General features: G+C 45.7%; 1 protein-coding gene across 1 annotated transcript in view; it reads right to left on the bottom strand.

The window, feature by feature from the left end:
• TRIO (trio Rho guanine nucleotide exchange factor) overlaps positions 1-23,531 on the bottom strand; it is a 5,246,815-nt gene that overhangs the window by 2,585,639 nt on the left and 2,637,645 nt on the right. Inside the window, exons 22-24 of the mRNA XM_086965300.1 lie at positions 4,819-5,013; positions 4,422-4,537; positions 2,365-2,431 (exon numbers count right to left, since the gene is read on the bottom strand). Coding sequence (XP_086821426.1) covers positions 2,365-2,431; positions 4,422-4,537; positions 4,819-5,013 — 378 coding nt within the window. The remainder of the gene's footprint in view (positions 1-2,364; positions 2,432-4,421; positions 4,538-4,818; positions 5,014-23,531) is intronic.

Raw genomic sequence — 23,531 nt, 5'->3', positions numbered from 1 at the left:
CGGAGCCGAGGCCTCGAGTTTTGCGACCGTCGGCTGGGTCCTCCTGCGCACCGGCCGGGTCTTTGGGTTGGCGATGCGTCGTTTCCGAGCCCCACAGCTCCAGCAGCAACGGCGGGGGTCACGGACTATGCCGATCCACCCCGGCGCCGTGGGCTCGGTCAATCTGACTCGGGGATCGCAGGGCAGTGACACCCGTCCCGGGTGCGGACGCAGCTACAGACCTCTGGGCGCCAATTCTCCTTTCGGTTCCCCGATGACAGCACTCGGGGCGCCTGCTTCACTCCGAGGTCACCACAGCTGTGCAGCACGCTTCCCTGTGCTGGACCCCGGTTTCTGGGGAGAGATTCAGGCGAAATTTACGGCGTGTTGGCGGGATCGGGCAGGGAGCTCCGGAGACATGCGTCCGATCACGCCGCCATCTTGGACACGCCCCCCCTCGACCAATTTTTTGATAACTTTTGAACAGCTTTATGATGGTTATTCCTTGCATTGCACCCTGCAGACTTGCCCTAGGCTATTCCCTGTTCTGACTTTTCAAGCTCACTGCTTTTCTTATATACTGTTGCATGTTTGCTTTTCCTGTCTCTATGTTTAACCAACGCTAGAACATTTTACTTATTTCACAGCAGTCGTGATTATGAAGTCTGGCGCATGTGCCTATAAATAAGACAGAGTAAAATTAATGTTTACCACTCTTCATTCACCATCTGTGTTGCTGCTCTCTTCTGGTTTACTTTGATTCCTTGCCCTATACTTCTTCCACCTGCTTCAGCTTTTAGTTTTCATAATTCCCTCAGAGCCTGCTTGTCTTATTCTCAGTGGCGGCTCCTCGAAAAAGGCGGAGGAGTGTCACCCCACTACCAGGAGCAGCAAAGAAAGGAAATGATAACGGAATGTTATTAGCATTTAAAATGTTCCTCCTGCTGCAGTAGTTTGTGAGGTGGTTGGGTGGAGCTGCAGGGGAGGAGTGGTAGACACTCCTGTGCACAATGACTGTTTGCTCGGCCCTCTCCGACCGCCCAAAACAGTCATGCGCACTCCCCTGTTATCCATGCTGGCTGCCTTACAGCCCAGCCCCACAGCCCCTGGCTGAGCGCTCAGACCAAACAAAGTGCTCAATTGGAGCGTTGGGATTGGCTATGGGGTGGGAGCCTGGCTGCCTGCTTCCTGTTCTGACCTTGAGTCTGACACAGTCGAGCAGGAGAGAAGACACTGGACCCAGCGGTGGCAAGGTACTTTTCTTTTTTAGCACCCCCGCGAGCCCCCCTTCCCCGCACCCCCCCAGCAAGCTGTGTCGGCTACCCCGGCTTCTTCTAGATGCCCTTCCTCATGCTCTTTCCTACAGGGTCTTTATTTGTATTTATTTTTTAATTCCTTTCCTTTTTTTACCACTGATCTCTAGGCTTTCATACATCTTTACATTCATTTTGCTTAAAAGTGCTTCATGTCTCTAGTTTACCTATCTTCATAACAATAAACTCTTCCTTTCGTTATCCTGGTCTTCAAGAATGAAATACAGAGAGACAGAGAGAGAGAGAGAGCGCGAGGAAGAGAACAAGCATTTGCAACGTAATAGGTCTTGCATTTCTGAAAGGTAGAGCTATTGACGTTGCATTATTATTTGCAACGCCAATAGGTCAAACGAATATATACCCTTACAACACATGTAAATACATTGCATGCAATTAGAATGCAGTTGTTACAATGACTGCATAGTTAGAACGCACACAATTACATCGCAAGTCATTACTATGACTTGCTGCAGGGGGCACGCTGGACTTGGGAATAGTATTATTGACTATTTCTACTCCAGTTTGAGCAACAGCAGGGAAGGTGTTGGAATTTAAATCCAACACCACTGCGCCCCCTACAGCAAGTCGTACTAATGACTTGCGATGTAATGGTATGCGTACTAACAACACGGTCGTTGTAATGACTGTGTTGTAATGGCATACGTTGTGAAGACCGCGTTATAAACGCTGTTTCCCACTCAAGCGTTCAGTAATGTGAGACCTATTGCATTGCAAATACTTGTACTTACTTTTCTCACCTCCTGTCCAGCACAAGTGCAGCAAGTGTCATGCTATCTCCTTCGTATACATATATGCAACTTTGTGCTACTATTATCCCTGTGTTTTTGTCTGTTTTACAATTACTACTTTGAACTCATTTACAGCCTTGAAAAATTCACTTTCGTGATGAAGCATATAGAGGCTGTTGTTGTGATGACATATGTACTGTGGATCATAGAACTCTCCACGTACTGGGATGTACTGGATCGAGGAAGGTGAACAACAACTGAAAAAAACACATTCATATGTGTCCCCAACACTATCTTAATCAAAACATCTTATTTGAACTTACATCCAAGCACTCCCGAAGATCTCTTACATAGGCTTTTTCAGTTTGAATCAATTCAGCCATGATGAACCTACAATAAGACAAAAATATTTTACAAAAAATGTCATTTGTATGGGAATGGTAGATGTCACTCACAGACTGTTAACATTCAGGTCTCTAACGTGGAATGACCCTTTCAGAATTATAACTCTTAACCAAGTGGTTCCTACGCTCTAAGTTAAAAGGCTATAAAATAGTAGCACTGATAATCAAAAATTAGACCTCTTAGCTAAGTCACACGGCTGTCAGTCATACCTCAAGTTAAAAATGCTTCTGTTATGAATAGTTGGAGGCACATTGATTGGAATCCAAAATTCAGTGATATCTTAATATACAGAAAGAACATCTCATTGAATACTATACATAGGAGGCCAGTTATCTTGTTTATCTCGTCCATTGGATTTTATAAAGGGGTGCAACTTCAGCAGCTGGCCCAGTCATGACTTCCTAGCTTCTTTCATTTTACTAAAAATCTTTCAGTGGAGGGTGCCTTGCACAATATTACCAATCACATTGCTATGCTGCTCTGGAAAGGGTTTATACACATATTTAAAAATGTACAATCGAATTTGAAAGATGGACTATTCCTGCCACAGCAGCCTCAAAACGCTCTGATACATCCTTACACTGTGTGGTAGACACCACTGTATTGTATTGTAGTACCATTACCATAAAGCATTATAGTCCTGAAGTGGGACCGAGGCATACTTGCGGACGGATAGCATGCTACCCCTTGCGAAAGCATGGATGGAAAAGTCTGTCTGTCATGTTGCCAACATAGGTAGTATTTTGATGTTGGGTGAGCAGTTCAGAGTTGTGCTATTCTCTTGTTTTAGTGTAGTTGTGTGATAAATAGGATGCCTGAACATTGAATGTCATTATATGGATGAATATAAAATACTTGAGTGCAGTGTGAACAATATGTGAAGGGTTTCAGTATCAAGGGTGTATGGGCAGGTTAGCAGGACATTCACACCAGGGCAATAGTAATACTTTTTAATTAACCGCTCTAAAGTAAGGGATGGTAGAATCAGCACACATTCCAAGACAAAAGATTTGCCAGATGCAGAAAGATCTACTATAGAATTTAGAAGTGGATATTCCCATTGCTAACATTCAACGCTTTATATCTCTGAATAGGAGCACACTTCTTGGTGCAAACATTGTACCCAAGTTATTGTTCCTCGCTACAGCCACATCTTGGGGCCCAGATTGATTATCTGGAATAATTAATTCAGAGTAAGATATGAGCCTTGGGAACTGGGTACCTGTCACATACACTTTAAGTTTCTAATAAATAAGAGTGCTTTGTATCCTTTGTAAAACCACACTTGGCAAAATTGAAATGGAGCCACTCATAAGACATTCAAAATAGGTTCAATAGTTGTACAACATATGCAGATAAAAAGGGTCAACACTACAACCAATTTGTGTATGCTCCCGTCTTCCCCACATATTATTTTATCCACCTTAAGGACAAGGCATCACTGTATCTTGGCTAAAGCTCATTTAGAATCAATAAATGAGGATCATTTAGACAATGTTTGCAAACGGGTTATAACTTTAAGAACAAATTACCACTTGCAAGGTTTTTTTTGAAAATCCATTATTTTACTTCCCCTTCAGGTACTTGATCAACTGTATTGCTTTAACATTAATGCATCAGTTTGGACATTTCACAATAATTGTCAAGCGTGTTTTTTTCTTTAACTTTTTGCACTATTCCTTCACTTTTCAAAGAAAAGCCTTAACAATGTGACCTCCTGTTTCTAAACTCTTTTTCTTGATGAACCACGTTTAGGCAATCGTACGGAAGCTAATCTAGATCACGCTTGGTAGTGTACTCCGTAGGCTTAAGCAACCTCTACAAACAATATGGACATCCATTTTCCTCAGTTAATACATACACAGTGTACCTCTAAAATAATAAGAACGCTCTTGCTAGGGGCTCACAAACACACCCAAAAATGCAAAATAACTTAGTTATTATGGTAAATAGAGTGTATGAAAGCACCCCGTACTCTTTTCTGCGCGCAGACTTTCTTTTTTCTTCATTGAGTTCATGGGTGGCATCACGCAACTTGACATCCGACCCAGGAGCACTAGCTGGAATGATGTCTAACTGCAGACTTTTGCTCTGTTTTAGACAGAAAAGAAAGAACATAACCATGATCAAAAAAGGACAGTAATTTAACAAATTCATCACAGTTTAAAAGCAAGGTGTGAACAGGGCGGTGGGGAAACATTTAACAGGCACACGCTCTGACACTCTGACCAGCAACCCAACAATTCAACAATTTCAATACAGCAAGATTACTTAAATAGATACATGTGAACAACTCTGCCATAATATGCACAGGTACACAGCATTGGATCTTAACTCTTTTTCAATGATTACGACACAAGTGCTCAACTTACTGATTTATTGGAGTCTGTAGAAATTCCTAGTGCTTTCTCAAGTGATGTTCTGTATTTCTCCATGCGCAGGGAGAAATCTCTATATCGCTTGTCCACTACAGTCACACATTTTTTAATTTCCGCTGAATGAGCATGTCCCTTGTCACAAAAGCCATCGGACAACTGTATCAACAGTTTCACCCTTTCTTTGGTTTGCTGTACAAATAAAGATGAACTAATTTTAAAGGGAATACACTTATCAAATGAACCAGATAATAGGAACGTTTTTCATTGTAAAACAGATCACATTACTTTTACACTATTAAACAATATTATGAATGCAAGCTTAGTATGCCATATACAGTTAAACTATTAAACATTAATTAATTTCAAAACATTGCACATGCGTTTGTTGCCACTTTATCTACTTCAATACACCACAGGACATAAAGCAGTTTTGGTATCCAGACTGTACTTTTTAGATTCAGAGGGCTTGAGGCAACATCTCTCTCTCTCTCGGAGCAGAGCTTTCTCTAATTCAAATAACATTTTGCCTTAATACCAAATATTGTATTTCTGCAATTGTCCACACTGCATTTCAAAGATCACAACCTATCCTTTAAAAGGCCATACCCCTGTGTGAGAACAGTAACTAATCCTCTGTTGCTCATCTATCAATGCCACTAACATGTACATGAATTGCCATACCACCGTCTCCCACTAAAGATCATGCCTAACTCCTATTAATTTAACCTACCAAATAGAAACTTCAGTAAATGCACAGAATGTTTTCCTTACCAGTACAACACTGATCCCAATAACAGCCAGTATAGAAAAAACAAATCTAACCTAGGGTTGAGAGGCCTTGTGATATGTGGCATAAAATGCTTTAATGGATGGCCAATGACAGTAAGTGTTGTATGCTGCAAATACAATACAATATATAACCCTCCTGGACCACTCGAGCACTAATACCATAACACTCAGTAGCCGGGCAGTTGATTGTTGTTCATACAGGCTGTTTAATAATTCCCTTATGTTGAACGACAGTCTTACACTTAAATAAGACAAAATTGCTAACAGTCATGGGCCATCTCCCAGTAGTGTACCGGTTCACAGGATTAAGCCAACCATCACCAACTGAACTAGTATCACATAATTGAAGAGCTCTGCCAACAGAGCAATTTAATTTTAGTCCATTACGGCAGGTCCCAACAGGTTACATATACTATGACCGGTTTTTGACAGCTCACAATGACAGATACAGAATGATCTTTCCCAAGTACATCCCAATAGATCTCAACACCATTTCTCCGGCCATACGATGCCTACTAAGAACGGTAAACATGAAAAAAAGTATCTCAGTATGGGCAACCTAGTGAAGTAACGCGGTAAGTGGACTATGATCTTAAGAAATACCCTATTAGAAAATGTGGAGCTGCTAAAATCTGCCAGTATACTAAAAATCATAAGCTGTGAGACTCTCTCTACCACTTCTTCATTCACCACACTGCTAAGCGCTATATCCTTAACCATGATAACCACAACTCGATGGCAATCACGTACAGTAGGGAAACACTGCCCACACAGGATCAAAACAAGGACAACACACTTCCAATTAAAGACTCTACATGGTGTAGTGTGTTAATAATGTAAGCAAGAGCTTCAGAGCCCAATACTGGGGTAGTAACCACTATATAAATGTTGCAATACAGTACCATTTGTGAATATTAAGATGTAAGAGCAAATCCCGTATTACATTGTGGATTAAGGATAACCGAGATTTAACAAGCATTGGCAAAGGGAATAGGTCTGGCAAATGCGAGAGCTATTAGCTTTTCCATGACTTTTAGGCATGTTACACAGCAGAATGGCTGAGCAGCAAGATCGAAAGTAAAGTTAGAAAAAAAGCACTATAACATGGCAAGAGAGCAGGTACTGTGTCAAGTTTTTTTTTTCTGTTTGGCAGGAGGGTCAAGCAAGGATGGGGGAACGGGGTGGGGGTACAGGGAAGCAACGTTAAAGGGAGGGGTAGGGGTTCTGGTGTAAGCAACAACCTGGACAAATCATGAAAAAGGGCTTCTGGGAGGGGGAAAAGCAACACGGAGAAGCAGTGGGTGGGAAGGGCAATAAACAACACGAAGAAGCGGTGGATGGGAGTGGCAAGAAGCAACACGGAGAAGGGGTGGCTACAAGGAGCAAGAAGAGATGCAGAGAAATAGAAAGACGGGCATTTTCAATAAAAAGATTTATTGAGCAGTCTTCTTTCTCAGGCAGGTAAAATGAACTGCTACAATTGTAATACTGGTTGCAAAGTAAAATGCGTACAGTAAGAAGAGTATTATAAAATAATACTGTAAAAGCATTGTATGGTTTCTAAACCATAGATAAATACATACATATATAACAAAGGCTAAAACGTACTCAACTGGTGCTTCTAAAATACGCCTACCCCAATGTACCTAACCTAAGTCTAGTACGAGGGAAGAAGTAAGTGAGGTGTAGCATAGGTTTAGTTTTCTTTGACAAGAATCTATCTAAGACTTCTCTTAGGGTCTAATCAGCTCCGTACCTTGGTTTTAGAATGAAGGAAGTCTGGTATCTCTGTCTCAGGACTCGATTTCCCAACACCCCGCGAGGGGAGCTTGGAAACACTGGAATTGGATTCTCAGTGAGAGAAAGGACAGCGTCTCGATCGGTGCATCAGCTGGAGGGTCGGCTTCCTTCGGCACTTGCTGTAGCGAGCTGAGTCGGGCAAGTACATAGTCGAGCTGCTCCGAACTGAAGGTGCCTAGTTTGACGTAAAGTCAGACATAATTATGTCATCAAAGAACCCCAAGTGAATGGTAGTTCTTTGAAAACTCCATGATTTCTAGGACAAATCAATATTCAAGCAAGGGGATTTCCCTGACTGCTGAAGCCGAGTTTTCCAAGAAATCGTTGTGGCTTTTTGGAACTAGTGGAAGTAGCCATGCCTGTATTTGGACTGGATGGGTTATGTCTAAATATGGATATGATTTCTATGTCTATATAAGGGCAATGTGAATTATACCTATATAAGGGCAAGAATCGGTAAATTCCACTTGGATTCTAAAATGCAACACAACACCCACTCCACTTTATTATGTTCGATATTACTAAATTCTAAGCATTTTAAACATATCTAAAGCTTGATGTGTAAAAATCCCTTCCAAAATACATAAAATGCATTCAAAATGGTTGTACATGAAAGATGAGCATTTACGCTGTTCGCATTTCAAAAGCAATATTTTCATTCAAAGCATGTAATGAGACATTGGAAAATGCTAATCAGAATGAGGCATGAAATAACATTTATGAAATGGCTCTTAAATACAGAAGAAAGATCGAGACCATTCCATGACAAATATATAAACTGTTTTGGTTGTGGACATGTTCAAATATTGTCTCTTGGAAGTATTTCAAAGAATTCTTGTTCTCTAAGAATAGTACTACTTTAAGCAGATTACTTTGTGCCCAAAAAGTTTAATTTTGGAAAAAGTTGAATCGAAGAAAAATAGAGTTCTAAATTTGGTTGTTTTGTTTTGAAAAGTGAAGGTCGAATACATAATCCCATAGAACGCTGTGTGATAACTTCAAAAATCATTCTCGTTCTTAGGAGAAAACATCAAGTCTTCTAATCTGGCAAATAAATAGTCTACCACAGTAGATGAAAGTTGGACAACTTCATTAAGTAAACCAATAGCACAAAAATGTGAAGCATTTCCATCTGCGTTAGCCGCATTAGCAATGTTCGTCAGAGATGGAGAAGGTACCTGCCGGGGAGATCAGGACAACGTATAGGCACAACGGCCTTCTTCCTTCTGCTGAAACTAATTAGTTTCACGCAGAACAGGCCTATCCTTTTGCTTTGTGAAGCACATGAAACTCATATCTTGAGTTTCTCCGTTTTTTCCTCGCCAAACTAGGCTGTGAGGACACCTACTGCAAATATACAGTTAGGTCTCTGGAATCGAGGGTTGGGTACACGTTAGAGTGTGTATACCGCCCAGGTTCCACGCACTTGGTCCCGACTAACACCTGGTAGATTCCATCACAGGTTGAAACATGTAGACCTTATTTCACAATCATATAGATACAGCTGGTCATTTAAGCCAACAGAAGTATCCCACAATTGATTTTAACATTGTCCAGTAGCTTCTGAATAAAAAACATTTCCTGGAAGTTATACCTGGACAATTTTTAACATCACCTTTTTTTGCACTCCATTCACAAAAAAACCCGCTCCACTGTAGTCGGGTGTCGCAGCACACCCGGATGGCACTCGGCTATCCGGGTGGGACCCCGATGATGAAGCATGTCACCAACCAGGTTGGTGAGTGAGGGGTCTTCTAACAAAAGAGAAATTGTTTCTTTTGTTACTTCTCCATCTCCCTACTTCCCATTTGGGACCATGGACTTGGTCCAAAGGTGATACTCCTTTTGTTGTTTATATAGTTGAAGGTCCAGGGTACGAGGGGTACCTCCTTCCACCTCAGTGGAAAATCCCTTACTCTCTTCTTTTGTTACTACGAAGGTACCTGTGTGCCTGTTGATCCACCTATCTCACAGTCGAAAGATTGCGTCTGTGAGATCTCAATGAATGCAGTCATCAGGATTGGTAGCCACTGGGGGCAACACAATGCATGGGCCGTTACTGAACCAAGCAAGGTATCAACATCCGTTGGCAGTGCTAATGGAAGTGTTAGACAGATGTCCAACACGCATTCTTCTCCACATAGCAGGCATCGTAGAACAGGTAAAATGCAATCTTGCCAGATTGGTAGGAATGATAGGAACTATGTGGTATTCAGGTCTCTTAAACGAGCCAGGCCCAGAACCTGTATCATGTGTTCACAACACTTCATTGCCAGGAGAGTGTTCTCTATGGTAATCTGGGTGTCGTTGATGACCGGACTTGCCATATCGGAGCAGAAGGAACAAGAATAGTATTCCTGCTACGAGTCCCAAATTGAGAGGCAGGCCCCCGAACACAGAGTGCACGAACTTTGGAAAAATGCTGAGGACTGCTTCAAAGGGTGCTAAAAGTCCCGAAAAAACTGTCTTAAATACATGTACAATACCACTGGTATCAGACATGTTTAATATACGACCTAACATTTCTACGAAATGTATGGGGCAGTTTGTGGATAAAAGGGCATGTATCTCAGAGGACCTTGCAACTCGTAGTTCATACGCCGCTTTGGAAGATGTCAGTGGCACTGTTTTTTGTAAAAGAATGGCTTTCATTCTGCTTAAAGTATCAATTTGAATAGAAGAGATGTTCAGTGAAGGCCAAAGGGCGACTCCCCGTCTGTCTTAGCTTTAGGAAACTATACTTGCATACAACAAGTGACCCTGGCTGACACAGTTACGAGATAGGCTATTCCTGGCAACATGCCACAACAGCTGTGATCATTCAACATTATAGAGCTCCCGTTAGAAAGCTGCCTAAATATTGGATCCATCACTGCTGCTAGAGAACCTTTCAGGTGGCAGGATAAGATGGTCGAAGAACCATCACAGGCTCCATGTAAATTAATACCCTGACATAAAAGTGTACCGCTAAGTGCGCTTTTAAATTGTGTACCACAAAAAAATACTTATTTTCCCCCACAGTATTGAAAATTGTGACAGACAGTGTGATTATCTCGTGTATTAGCCATTCTGTTGCAGGTTTTTCTGAAACAGTTTATGGTAATTTTTCCAGTTTTTCAATGCTCAGCACTGTATAGTCTGCTCCTCTTTGTGCCAGAGTGATTAGTTTATCTGTAAGGTTAAATACAGAAAACAATGACGTGGTGTTGATTAGACGCCATGGCACATATCCAGAACGAAGATTTTGCAACATCCAGCCTAAAAGCATTATAGAACGTAATTTGCGGAAGTCCTTGCTGTAGCATGAGCAAGTCCTGTTGCATTATGTCTATGGCAGAGGATACTATGCTGTCCAAAGAATAAATTCAGGATGACAGGGTCGTTAACTCATTGTCAACTACAGAGAGTGCTTTTTCTAAACGAATACGATCAATTTCTCGTATTCTTTCTGCAGTCTCTGACTGTGTCTATTATCCAAGCTTCATTATAAATGGCATATATACCTGCGTATATAAAATGTTTATGACGTCGTTTCGTAGGACCTTTAAGAAGTCCCTTAAATCAACGCCATCTTTAAGTAAAGATAAGTGTTGTTTAACCTCTGTAAAGTGTAGATTTTTGTAGTCACTCAAGGCACAGTTTTCCTACACTGTATGTTGTTACTATCCCTGGATGTTGTCTCTGGACATATCTTGGATCTGGCCTCGTTACTGTACACCCTTGTGTCTTGTTCAGGAATCTATCATGACAGTTATTCATGTCTGTGGGCTAGATTAACCATTGTTTCCAATCAGGATCAGTTCTGTTTTTAAGTAAAATAGTTTTTACATCGACCCCTCCCTCTGAAGTGTTTTGACTATCAGGTGTAGGTGTAGGTATGGACAGTTTGTTCAAATCTTTTATCTTGGCCAGGCCAAGGCAGGATGTCTGTTGAGCAGTGTCATTCAAAAACATTATTTGTTCAGGGATTATGCAGACTTGAAATAAATCTTCTATTCCCTGCACCTGCCAGTCTTTTGAGCCCCAGATAGTTTTTGTTTCTATGTTGTCACTCCAAAAGTTCGAAATCTAATGAGGACAGCTGGGCATAAAAGGCTGCAGAATAAATTTGCTTAGTATTAGTCAACATACTTTTCATTCCTGTCTTATTAACATTTTTAAAGTAAAACATTTCCGGATTGGTGGTATTGAAACCTGAGAAGTATGGACATTTTTCTTAGAATGTTTTTGAACTACCCTTTGGTGGCGTTGGACAATGTTCCCATTGATTAAAGGTATAAACACTTCTAGGGTTTGCAGATTTGTGCAAATAATGATGACCATAGTGATTATAACAGTACATTAGTGCATAATCTGATGAATCTTCTAAGTATTCATGTTTTGTAAATTTTGCAGACATCTCTAAGTCTGACATCATATTAACAGTCTCAAAGTCCCAATCATCAGAAAATGTGCTGGGTGAAACAAAGTCACTCAAGGAAACCTTGAACTGATGTGGAACCTTCAAGAGCTCTGCAGGGCCAAAGATGTCATAATCAGTTCTGTCCCACGCTATACCCCCAGGAATACGAATGGCTGTGATGTTTACTGATGTCGAGTCTCTTTGTTCACGATGACATGATTTGTGTGGCTTCAGGAGCAAGTTGATGTTCTTAGTTGCTGTGTCCATTTTACTTTATTTTCCATTCATCAGCATCCCCAAAGTAAATACCAGGATTAGCCAAAGTAGGAGAAAAAGTACGCCTAGGACAATCCAAAATTCAACCCATGGTAAAACCAGATAAGTTTTTTCAAGTTGCTGAAAAAGTTCTGTTACTTGTTCTTTAAAGTTTTATTTGCTGGCGTCATTTCAGGCTCACTGGGATCCTCGAAAAACATATCAAAGTTAATGAAATAGCCAGAGGCAGTTCTGTCAATTGTTGGTATTGCATCAGGATTACTCGAAATCGCTGGAGCTTCTGGATCCTTTGTCATATTAGTATAGTCAGATGCTACATCATTGTAGACAGGAGTTTCTTGACAAACTGTGTTTTGGGTCTCAAGAGGCACAAGTTCCATAGCTTTTATTGCTTAGTACTTCTTTTCGCACTGCAGATTCTTCAAAGGTGATGAGTCTCTCAGTTTGAACCTCTTGAGTAGTAGCAAGATTCAATCTGCTGCTACATCTTTGGAGTCCACTGGGCCTACTACTTATTATCGGCACATAATGTGGTTTGACCAGGTCGATGGATAAGAACCTGTTCTCCTTTCTTCCAGCAAGGGGCGGCAGTAACACTGTTCTTGATCCATGCATTGCTAGCACAGGTACTGGGTTTCTGTAAGAAGGCCCAACTTCCTTCTTATCCTATTTCTCTGACTAGATCCCCAATCTTTGGAATCCAGACAGACCTTGCTGGGACGGGTGGTTCTCCTTCAGTGGTCGTTGGCTTCTGTATTGTGTTGCTTTAACTTCGCCTTTTCTCATTTAAGTCCTGCAAAACAGCCAAACGGTCTTTGATATCAAAGGGTTTTTGTTCCACCACTGAAGTGTGATGATCTAGGTCCTGGAGAAGCATTCTAGTACCAAATGAGTAGTTCATATGGAGTGATTCCACCCAGAGAAATTCTTGGCAGATTATTTAAACTACGTTGGACACTTACTAGATGTTTGACCCACCGTCACCCGAGCCTAATACCCTAGCTGTTATAGATTGCTTTATGTCCCGTTTTTTTCTTTCCACTACAGAATTTCCCTGACGATGGAATGGACTCTGTGAGAAGTTGGCCTGATGTATGATGTCTCCAATTCTGGGGGCACCTTGTATCAGGCCAAACAATCCCTTTATGGTGGTGGTTGTAAGTCAACCTTAAAGACAAGCTATCCTAGGGGTAGCATGGACTAAGCAGCCTTCAGGCTAAAATCAAGAGGGCATGTGAAGCCAGCTGTTTTACCATATCCAATCCTGTAATATCAAATGAAAGGACACCACACAAGTTATATAGTATAAAAATATATGTATTTATTACTAGAATAATTCTCTGTACTCTTTATGTTTATAGAAGCACAAGCGTTTAAACAAAAGCACAGTTTTACATATGAAAGTTGCTCGTTTATGGATGAGGCCGGTGGCCACTCAAACCATATATTAAAAAAGTGGTATAAGTATCACTTTACGAACAGTGGTAAGGCCTAAGGCCTTGGGAATCACTGGGACTACTCGGGACTAGCAGTGATGAAGTTGGGAGAGGCCCGCAGGGCTCGGGTGCAGCGCTAAAAGCACACGCATGCACCAATGCAAAGTCAATGGTGCGTAAAAGTTATCGAGTTACAGTTTTAGGAGTCTTCCGACTGGACTAGAATTACCAAACTTTAGACTTAGACACTAGAGGTGTAAACCACTACAGGAGCACCGGCGTTCATGAGTTACCTCACCCACAGGAAGCGGGTGCATAGGTGCCAAAGTGTGTCGGGTTTCGTCGTGTAGTTCTATGGTGCCTGGAGATGAAGATGCTGCAGGCGGCCAGGAGAGAAGAGTCTGGGTGGATCCAAGGGTGGATCGAAGATGTAGAGTACCTGAAAGCAGAGGGGACAGAGTCTGGGTCACTAGCCAGTGACCAGGAAGGAACCAGGAAGGAACCAGGCGATGTCGGGCACAATTAGGTGGTTGTCGAGAAGCTGGTCTCCGCTGCCACGTGGACTCTGGGGCACCAAGGATTTCCTGGAGTGGATCACGAGCTGTCCCCCGAAGGCTCTCGCTGTCGGCAGTGTCGGCTTCCGGATCGGAGTTAACAAGCCTTGGCAAGTGCAACCCACGCAGGATTCGAAGATCGCTTCTTACTCGGACCAGCAAGGTCAGAGAGGTTGCTCCTTTTCAGGGGAGCGAGGGCCAGTCTGGAGCAACCAGACTAGCACTGTAAATTCAAAGGTTCGTCGGTATTGGGGCCGCTAGCCAACGGGCAAGCGACCGGACCAAGGAGTTGAGCAGAAAAATGCAAAAGGGCCCCACGCAGCACTCGGTGAGTGTGGAGGGGAGAACTTCCGTGTAAAAGCTACTCCGGGCTGGGGCTTCTCAAACCCCAATGCACAGCTTCGAGGGTGCCTCGGGAGCTGCACGGTCAGCACTTCGTGGTTTTTCCAAGATGGTCGGCTCCACGCTTCACGTCGCCTCCACGGGTCCCAGATTCGCTGGGACTGTGGATCGGGCTGTTAGAAGTCAGGGAAGCTAGGTCTTGTCGATCTATGTCGCTCGAGTTCCGGCGGGAACTGCAACAAACAAAACGGTGACACGCTGGGTGGTGCCCGTTTGCACAGGGTGGTCACTCCTTGACCTTAAGGGAGATTCTTCAGTGTTCTACGTCGAGTAGGATATCGAAGGGTCTAGAGTTTTGTTTCATAAATTTCAGTCAGGATAATCTGATGTGCATTGGCACAGCTCCTACCTTTATTCCAAATCAAGGGGCTGGATTACCTGCTAGGTCCCTCCTATGGGTGGGACCCAGGAAGGGGGTGGTTACACCCCTTTCCCTTTGTCCAGTTTTGCGCCAGAGCTGGGGCTGGAGTGCCCCAGAACCGGTTTGACTGGATTTTGCATGGGACACCTTGTGTGCCCCAGGCAGTGTCTAGTTTCTTTCAACCCTCCCTGCTCCAATCCACTATCTCCTGTCTGGGTGGTGCAGCACCTCCCTGTGACAGGAAACCTTTTGTCCAGGCCTCCCCTGCCAAGTTTCGGTCAGCGGCAGGAGGCCAGACTTGTGTCGGGGCAGCAGCATCCATTTTTTGATGCTGAGGCTCTGGTTAGGATTAACCGCGTTTTAAGTAAAGTAACATGTCTTCTCCCTCTAGAAGGGTGGAATGCTACCCCGTCGCCAGAACTGGCGAGAGGGTTTTATTCCAAAGTGTATGACATCGTACACGACATGTTTTGATAAAGCCAAACCAAAGTTAGCAATAACCGCGAGGATTATAATGCACTTAAGAGTATAGAGTATAATTCTTTATTGATTGGTTAAAAAAAACATTTACAATTTACGAAATGACAAAGATTAATAAAAATGACTGTAATAAAAGCTTTAAAACAATTATTTTGAAATAGTTTAAAATTCGAGGACCAATGAGATCTGATAATGTTCTGATACAGTACATAGATTCAGGTTTCTTATGGTCTCTGTTTTGGAGGTTGTAACTCTTTAACTCGACCACTCTGCTATGCTGGGAAGACATTTAGGTTGGAGAGTGGCTTTGAGGAGTTTTAACGCTTTATGGACAAATTTCGCAAGCCCAATATTTAACTTGAGAGTTAAGAGTATATGGTATGGCAATATCCTGGAACAGCAGTAAGGAAATGGTTCCGACCTCTGCAGACAGGCTCAGCTCGTGCTAGAGCACCATCTCACATAAAACCAAGCACTCTGCCTCCAGGATTGTTAAGGCCTGCCATAGGAGTGACTGATAGGTATCTATGTGTCCAGATATAGGTTTAGATACAGGTATACTATATCTAAGCAAGGGTTGATTACACGACCTTGCCCCAGCTGAGTGATCAGCCAGTTGTGTCTGTTTGGATGGCCAGCCAGACGTGGCAAAAGATATGCTGCAGCCCCTGGTAGGCCTTGGATGCACCTGTGCCCTGGGTACCTATAGTACAATGTACAGGGGCTCATAAGGTGACCCAATACCAATTAGTTATGCAGATAGGGTACATGGAGTCCATTTTAAAGAGAGAGCAGATAGCCTGGACCCCTGATTAGCAGGGTCCCAGGCCCACTAAGTCGAAAACCAGCTAAACACTAGGCAAAAAATCTGGGGTATCCATAGTCAGGTATCCACCCTCCTACATAACCCCCCCCCCCCAAACGAAAGGAGATAAGGCTATCCTTGACCAGGTAAGCCTATATTTCCCGAGTGGCCACATGAGGAGGAACCTGCACTGGCATGGTTACCCACTGTGTCATGGTCCACCAAGTAATTCCTCACCCTAGAGGTATCAGAGGGTTCGAGGCATGTGGGCTGCTAAATTCATATCTGTGCATAGATTGCCGCCTAGTGTTGGGTCCGGATGATTGCACATTGTTGTCCTGGAAGAGTCTTCGGAGTATCACGAGATAGGTGGCTCCTCCCCTGGACTACAGTGCGCATGGGCATCGACTCCATCCCCAGATTGTTTTTTTCCGCCATTGGGTTCGGATGTGATTTCGACGTCTCCTGTTCGGAATCGATACAACAACTTTATTAAGGCCAAAAGGCTTTACTCACTCGTCGGTATTGTTTGCGTTCGGTCTCGTGTTCATTCCTACTCTTTGAGTGGGATTTCGTGTGAGTCGGTGACTCTTCGATCATCGAGGCCCTGTCGACGCAGCAAGACCCCGGCGTTGATAAGATGGAACGGAGTCCGTTCAAGTACTGCCCCGTGTGTGGTTCGAAGTACCCACACATCGACGTGCACCCAGTGTGCAACAAGTGCCTGTCGCCGGACCATGACAAGGCCAACTGTATGGCCTGTTCGAGATTCCGGTCGAAGAAGACCATCAAGCTTCGGCGCGTGGCGCGCCTTGAGGCCCAGCGATCGGCTCCGGCGCCAGCGGACATCTTCGGCGACCCCGAGGCAGATGAGCAGGAGCTTCACCTGCAGATTTCGCCGGCATCGGCGGAGGTCGAGACCGACTACGGAGAAGCGGTCGAGGACCACGACCTCGAGGAAGACATCGAGGAGGTAGGGGACGACGGAGAACCTTTTTGGGGCCATGGAAGATAGCTCGGAGGATGAGCTATGCCCCGTCCCGACTTTCACAACGGCTCAGGTCACGGGATCGCCACAAGGCCTTACCCACGACCATACGCCTCGATCCTCCGCCCCGCCTATCGGCCCGGCTATGGACACCTCTGCGGAGCTGCCATTGCAGAAAGCGAAACCGAAACTGAAACCTTCGGGTTCGACCAAAACCAAGATGGACGCCACTCCATCGACACCGAAGACGTCTGCTACGTCATCGACGCCGTCATCCTCGAAGGCGTCTGCTACGTCATCGACGCCATCTTCTTCGGATACCTCAAGGCCGAAAAAGACTGTTGATGCGGCTAAGGTTCCTAAAGTGGTTGAGCAGCAGAGCTCAAAGAAGGCCTCGGTGCCGCCTAAAGTCAAGCCCACCACGTCGGCCGACAAACCGGTCGGCGAAGCCAAGAAGGGCGCCGTGCCGAAGCCAGGTGTCCCGGCACCAAAAGGAAAGTCGGTCGATCAGAAAACATCGACAGCGACGCATGGGGCCGTAGGCGGCGGGAGCTCGGCCGACGGCGCATCGGCAGCTCCAGCGCCTAAAAAGGCGTCATCCTCGCTCCAATCTTCCCCAGAGGGTGGATCAAAATCGACAGTCGGATCGACGAAGCCGTCCGCTTCCTTTACGAAGCAGGTACAAGACTCCCTCAAACGGATTCGAGACAAAGAATCCACGTCGGGCCCGAAGACGCCCTCGGAGACCACTCCGGTTGTACCAAAGAAGTAAGCCTCGATGCCGCTTCACTTTACCTTGCCACCGAAGGTGGTGCCAAAGGCTTTTGCGCCTCGATCGGTGCCCAGGAACTCGGTCGAAGAGCAGCATACTCAACCAAGTGGCGGTTCGGATCGTCAGCCCTTGTTGGATGACGAGTCGGAACACTTTATCGATGCTGACACTGGGAAACTAACCCTCAAGAAGAGAAAGATTACTTCACAGCCTCTGGAGCCGTTTGTAATCCCTCTAAAGAAGAAGAAGCCACTCCCAGGGTCCCCTCAACTGGTGGAGCCTATTTACCAGCCAACCAGAAGTCCAACACCGTCACCCACTTGTTCAGATAGTGGCGAGGGCGAACAGGATGAACAGTATACCTTCCCTGACAACGCTGACCCTGATGAACAACAGGACTCATGGTTGCCCGCAGGGGATCAGGGGGACCACCAGCCTATATCTGACCCGCAAGGCTACGGGCCTAAAACTTCTCCAATGGAGGATTCAACAGCATTCAATGCCTTAATCGAAAGGGCAGCTGCAAACCACAATGTAGAGATGCATGCTGACCCGGTAGAGGTGGACTTTCTATTCGACACTTTCTCTACTGCCGAAAAGACTGTGAAAACACTTCCTATGCTTAAAGGAATGATGAAACATGCCACTGACATTTTCAAAGACACTACTAGGGCACGAGTGATGAACCCTAGAATTGAGAAAAAGTACAGACCGGCACCTGGGGACCCAACTTTCATTCGGGGCCAGTTGCCTCTGGACTCTTTAGTGGTCTCTAATGCACGCAAAAGGGCGAACTCGCAGTCAACGGGTGAAGCTCCTCCCCCGGACAGAGAGTCTAAAGTGCTGGAGGCGTCAGTGAAAAGGGTGGCAGCGCAGGCAGCCAACATATGGCGCATCTCAAACACACAAGCTCTGTTGGCCAGATACGACAGGGCACACTACGATACATTAGAGCAGCTTCTACAACACCTCCCTGATGAGTTTAAAGAGGGTGCGGAGATGCTCATCCAAGAGGGCAAGCTCATCTCCGACGCTGCGATAAAGTGTGCGCTAGACGTTGTGGATACGGCAGCAAGAGCCATCAACACTAGTGTGATGCTAAGACGCCAGGCATGGCTCCGTATCTCAGGGTTTAAGCCAGAAATACAAACGACTATTCTCAATCAGCCTGTTAATCCAGACAGACTGTTTGGCCCGGAGGTGGACACCACACTTGAAAAAATTAAGAAAGACACTGAGACTGCGAAATCTATGGGTGCACTCCAGTCTCAGCAATTTCGGGGAAGCACTTTTCGTCGTTCAGGCAATCGAGGTGTTACCAGAGGACACGTGGCACAGCAGGCGCAATTTACTAAGGGTGGTGCGCAATCCTCATACACTAAGCAGAGTAGAGGTGGTTACAGAGGAAACAACACCAAGGGCAGAGGCAGGGGCAACAACAGTTCCCGCTCCTCTGCCGCCAACAAACAGTGACTCCCTGTCACTGCCCCCGACCATCTAACACCTGTCGGGGGCGACTCCAACGGTTCCTGCCTGCCTGGAAGTCCATCACCACGGACAGGTGGGTAAGAAAACTTATCCAGTTCGGTTATTGTCTGGAGCTAACGTCCACTCCACCCACCATTCCCCCAAGGCACCGTCCTATGTCAGCAGAGCACTTGCACTTATTGCAGCAGGAAGTTCTTGCGATGCTGCAAAAAGGCGCCATAGAGCTCGTGCCAGTAGAAGAACAGGGCACAGGTGTTTATTCCCTGTACTTCTTAATACCAAAGAAGGACGGCTCACTCAGACCCATCTGGTACCTACGCCCGCTCAACATGTATATTCTTTCAGAACACTTCCACATGTTGACGTTGCAGCAAGTCCTTCCACTGTTAAAAGAGGGAGACTTCCTCGCAACCTTGGATCTCAAAGACGCTTACTTTCACATACCACTCCATCCATCCCACAGAAAGTACCTCAGGTTCACCATTCAAAACAGGCATTACCAGTTCAAGGTGCTGCCCTTCGGTGTGACCACTGCCCCCAGAGTGTTCACGAAGTGTCTGGCGACCGTGGCGGCGCACCTCAGGAAGCAGAACATACATGTCTACCCCTACCTAGACGACTGGCTGGTTCAGGCCAAGTCGGCTCAGCAGTGCGCCGCGGACATGTCCAGCACTATTCACATTCTTCACAGTCTGGGGTTTTCGCTCAACTATCCGAAGTCGCACCTTCAACCTGCCCATGTGAGGCAGTACTTGGGCGCGACAATCAATACTCTAACTGCTACGGCTCAGCCAAATCCAGCGAGGATCACCAGTATCCAGTCGCTCATTCAGAAGTTCAGACCGCAACACTCACTCCCAGCGAGAGTGTTTATGCAGTTGATAGGCATGATGGCCTCCTGCATCTTTATAGTCCCGCACGCGAGGTTACATATGCGTCCTCTCCAGGAGTGCTTGGCGCACCAGTGGACTCAGGCTCAAGGACAGTTGAAAGACCTAGTGTTGGTAACCGGTCGGGCATACAACTCTCTGCATTGGTGGACTCCACACAACCTTTGCAAGGGCCGACTGTTCCAAGAGCCTGTGCCACAAATTATCCTGACAACGGACGCGTCTCTCCAGGGATGGGGAGCGCATGTCCTCCATTACACTGTGCAGGGACTATGGTCGATACAACAGAAGAGGATGCACATCAACTACTTGGAGCTGATGGCGATCTTCATGGCACTGAAGTCATTCAAAGTACATCTGTGCAACAAGGTCGTGTTGATCCGAACGGACAACATGACGGCGATGTATTATATCCAGAAGCAGGGAGGAACACACTCTCCACAGCTGTCTCATCTGGCTCAGAGCATGTGGAAGTGGGCCATTCAGAGGAACATCTTCCTCATGGCAGAACACCTCCCAGGCCAGGACAATCAGATGGCCGATCTGCTCAGCAGGTACAGCCACCAACTGCATGAGTGGGAGATACATCCATCAGTACTCCACCCGTACTTCCAGCAGTGGGGTCATCCAGAGATAGACCTGTTTGCCACAAAAGAGAACGCAAAATGCCCAAGCTTCGCCGCCAGGTTCCCACACCCTCAATCGCAGGGCAATGCGATATGGATGAACTGGTCAGGCAAATTTGCGTACGCTTTTCCCCCAACACCTCTCATACCGCTGGTGGCAAGGAAGCTGCTGCAACACTTGATGACACTCATCCTGGTTGCTCCAACGTGGGCACGCCAACCATGGTACACCACATTCATGGAGCTCTCCGTGGTACCGCATCAAAGACTACGCCTCACACCCAGGCTCTTGACGCAGAACCATGGCGACATTCAGCACCCGGATCCGCAACAGCTCAACCTGGCGATCTGGCTCCTGAAGTCCTAGAATTTGGCTACCTTGATTTGCCCCCGGAATGCATGGACATTATCCGGGAGGCAAGAAGGCCCACTACCAGAGCTTGCTATGCAGCTAAATGGAAGAGGTTTGTCATTTACTGTACAAACCATCATATCAACCCGCTAGATGCATCCATTCCTAATATCATCTGCTATTTGTTACATCTTTACAAATGTAATCTGGCGTATGCTTCCATTCGGATACACTTATCCGCCATAGCGGCTTATCTCCAGAACAGGCAGCACCTCTCTGTGTTTAGGGTGCCTGCCATTAAGGCTTTCCTTGAAGGGCTGAAACGAGTCATCCCCCCCAGGACCCCACCAGCTCCTGTGTGGAACCTCAATGTGGTCCTCACCAGATTAATGGGACCACCGTTTGAGCCCCTGCATTCCTGTGAAATTCAATTCCTCACGTGGAAAGTAGCCTTTCTCATTGCCATCACGTCTCTACGACGTGCCAGTGAGCTACAGGCGCTCACAATACAAGAGCCATTCATTCAGATTCATCATAATAGGGTGGTGCTGCGCACTAATCCTAAGTTTCTCCCTAAAGTGGTGTCACGGTTTCATGTTAAACAAACCATTGAACTGCCCACATTCTTTCAGAACCCCGAAACGGTGGCAGAAAGAATGCTTCACACGCTTGATGTCAAACGAGCGTTAATGTACTACATTGACAGGACCAAACACTTTAGGAAAACACAACAATTGTTTGTTGCCTTTTCAGCCCAGCACAAAGGCAACCCCATTTCCAAAGCTGGAATAGCCAGGTGGATCGTTAAGTGTATCCAGATTTGCTACCATAAGGCTAAGCGCACCTTAACGGTCCCCCCAAGGGCCCAATCAACACGCAAGTTGGGGGCCTCCATGGCTTTCCTGGGTAATATTCCTTTGGAAGATATTTGTAGAGCAGCCACGTGGATTACTCCACACACCTTTACTAAACACTACTGTGTAGATGTGCATTCCAAACAGCAGGCAGCTGTAGGTCAGGCTGTTCTTAAAACTATTTTTCAAACTTCTGCAGCTGGCACGGGCGGCCGCCGTTAATGGAGGGACTGCTATGTATTCTATGCACAGATATGAATTTAGCAGCCCACATGCCTCGAACTGAATATGCTACTTACCAGTATGCATCTGTTCTTGGCATGTAGGGCTGCTAACATTCATATCGCCCGCCCTCCTCCCCGGCGCCCGTAGCGGCTGCAGGTAATTTCTTGCATTCACACATTAGCATGGACATCATTTACACTATTTCACTCCAACACAAAACAATCTGGGGATGGAGTCGATGCCCATGCGCACTGTAGTCCAGGGGATGAGCCACCTATCTCTTGATACTTCGAAGACTCTTCCAGGACAACAATGTGCAATCATCCAGACCCAACACTAGGCGGCGATCTATGCACAGATATGAATGTTAGCAGCCCTACATGCCAAGAACAGATGCATACTGGTAAGTAGCATATTCAGTCTCCACCATGGGGAATTACTACCTGTGGTGTGTTTTGGCAAAGTAAAAGGCTGGTGTTGAGATGGAGTACTGAAGTGAGGCTCCACTAATGTAGGGCTCAGCTTCCTCCAATCATCTTCCACCATGTGTGCCTTTCTTTCCTTGACTGAGTTGCACTGTGCTCTCAGGGTCAACCTCTGGCTGCCTACAGCTGGAGGCTGGGTCCCTTTTGTTGGCTTAATGGAGGGACAGGTCAGGTTTGGGGCCTTGGGGTCCCAGGTTTGGCTGTGCCCAACAGTGTCCATATGGGGGAGGTCCCTAACTAGTTGTAAGGAGGATCCCTCAGGAGTTTTTAAAGTTTTCACCTGGCTAGGGCTGCTAGCTTTGGTCCCCCTAATCTGCTGATGGGGGTGTTTTATTGTACAGGGGGCCCTTTGGGTCTCACTGACCACCTTGGCCTCTGCAGCCCTGGGCTGGCTAAGGCAAGGTAGAGTGAGGCAGGCCACCTGCTCCAGACTGGGTTCTACCTTGGAAGGGTCCACTGACATCAGGGGCTCTGCCAGGCTAGGCCTGACTACCTCTGGGGCAGTTTCTTCACAAGGGGTAAGATCAGTTCCCTGAGGAGGCTGATCCTTTCCTAATGTCTGGTGGGAGGGAGATTTCTCTTCCTCCTCAATGCTCTCTGTCTGAGTGGAGTGATCCATAGTTTCAGGCTTCACAACACATGAATCTGTTTGAGTTTGGGCTGTGGCCATCACAGCCCCACCAACCTTTTCAGGAAGGGACTCAGTTTGGGTATGGGATGTT

Source organism: Lissotriton vulgaris, chromosome 4_1, assembly GCF_964263255.1.
Source record: "Lissotriton vulgaris chromosome 4_1, aLisVul1.2, whole genome shotgun sequence".
Taxonomy (NCBI): Eukaryota; Metazoa; Chordata; class Amphibia; order Caudata; family Salamandridae; genus Lissotriton; species Lissotriton vulgaris.
This window is presented reverse-complemented; position numbering and strand designations above follow the sequence as displayed.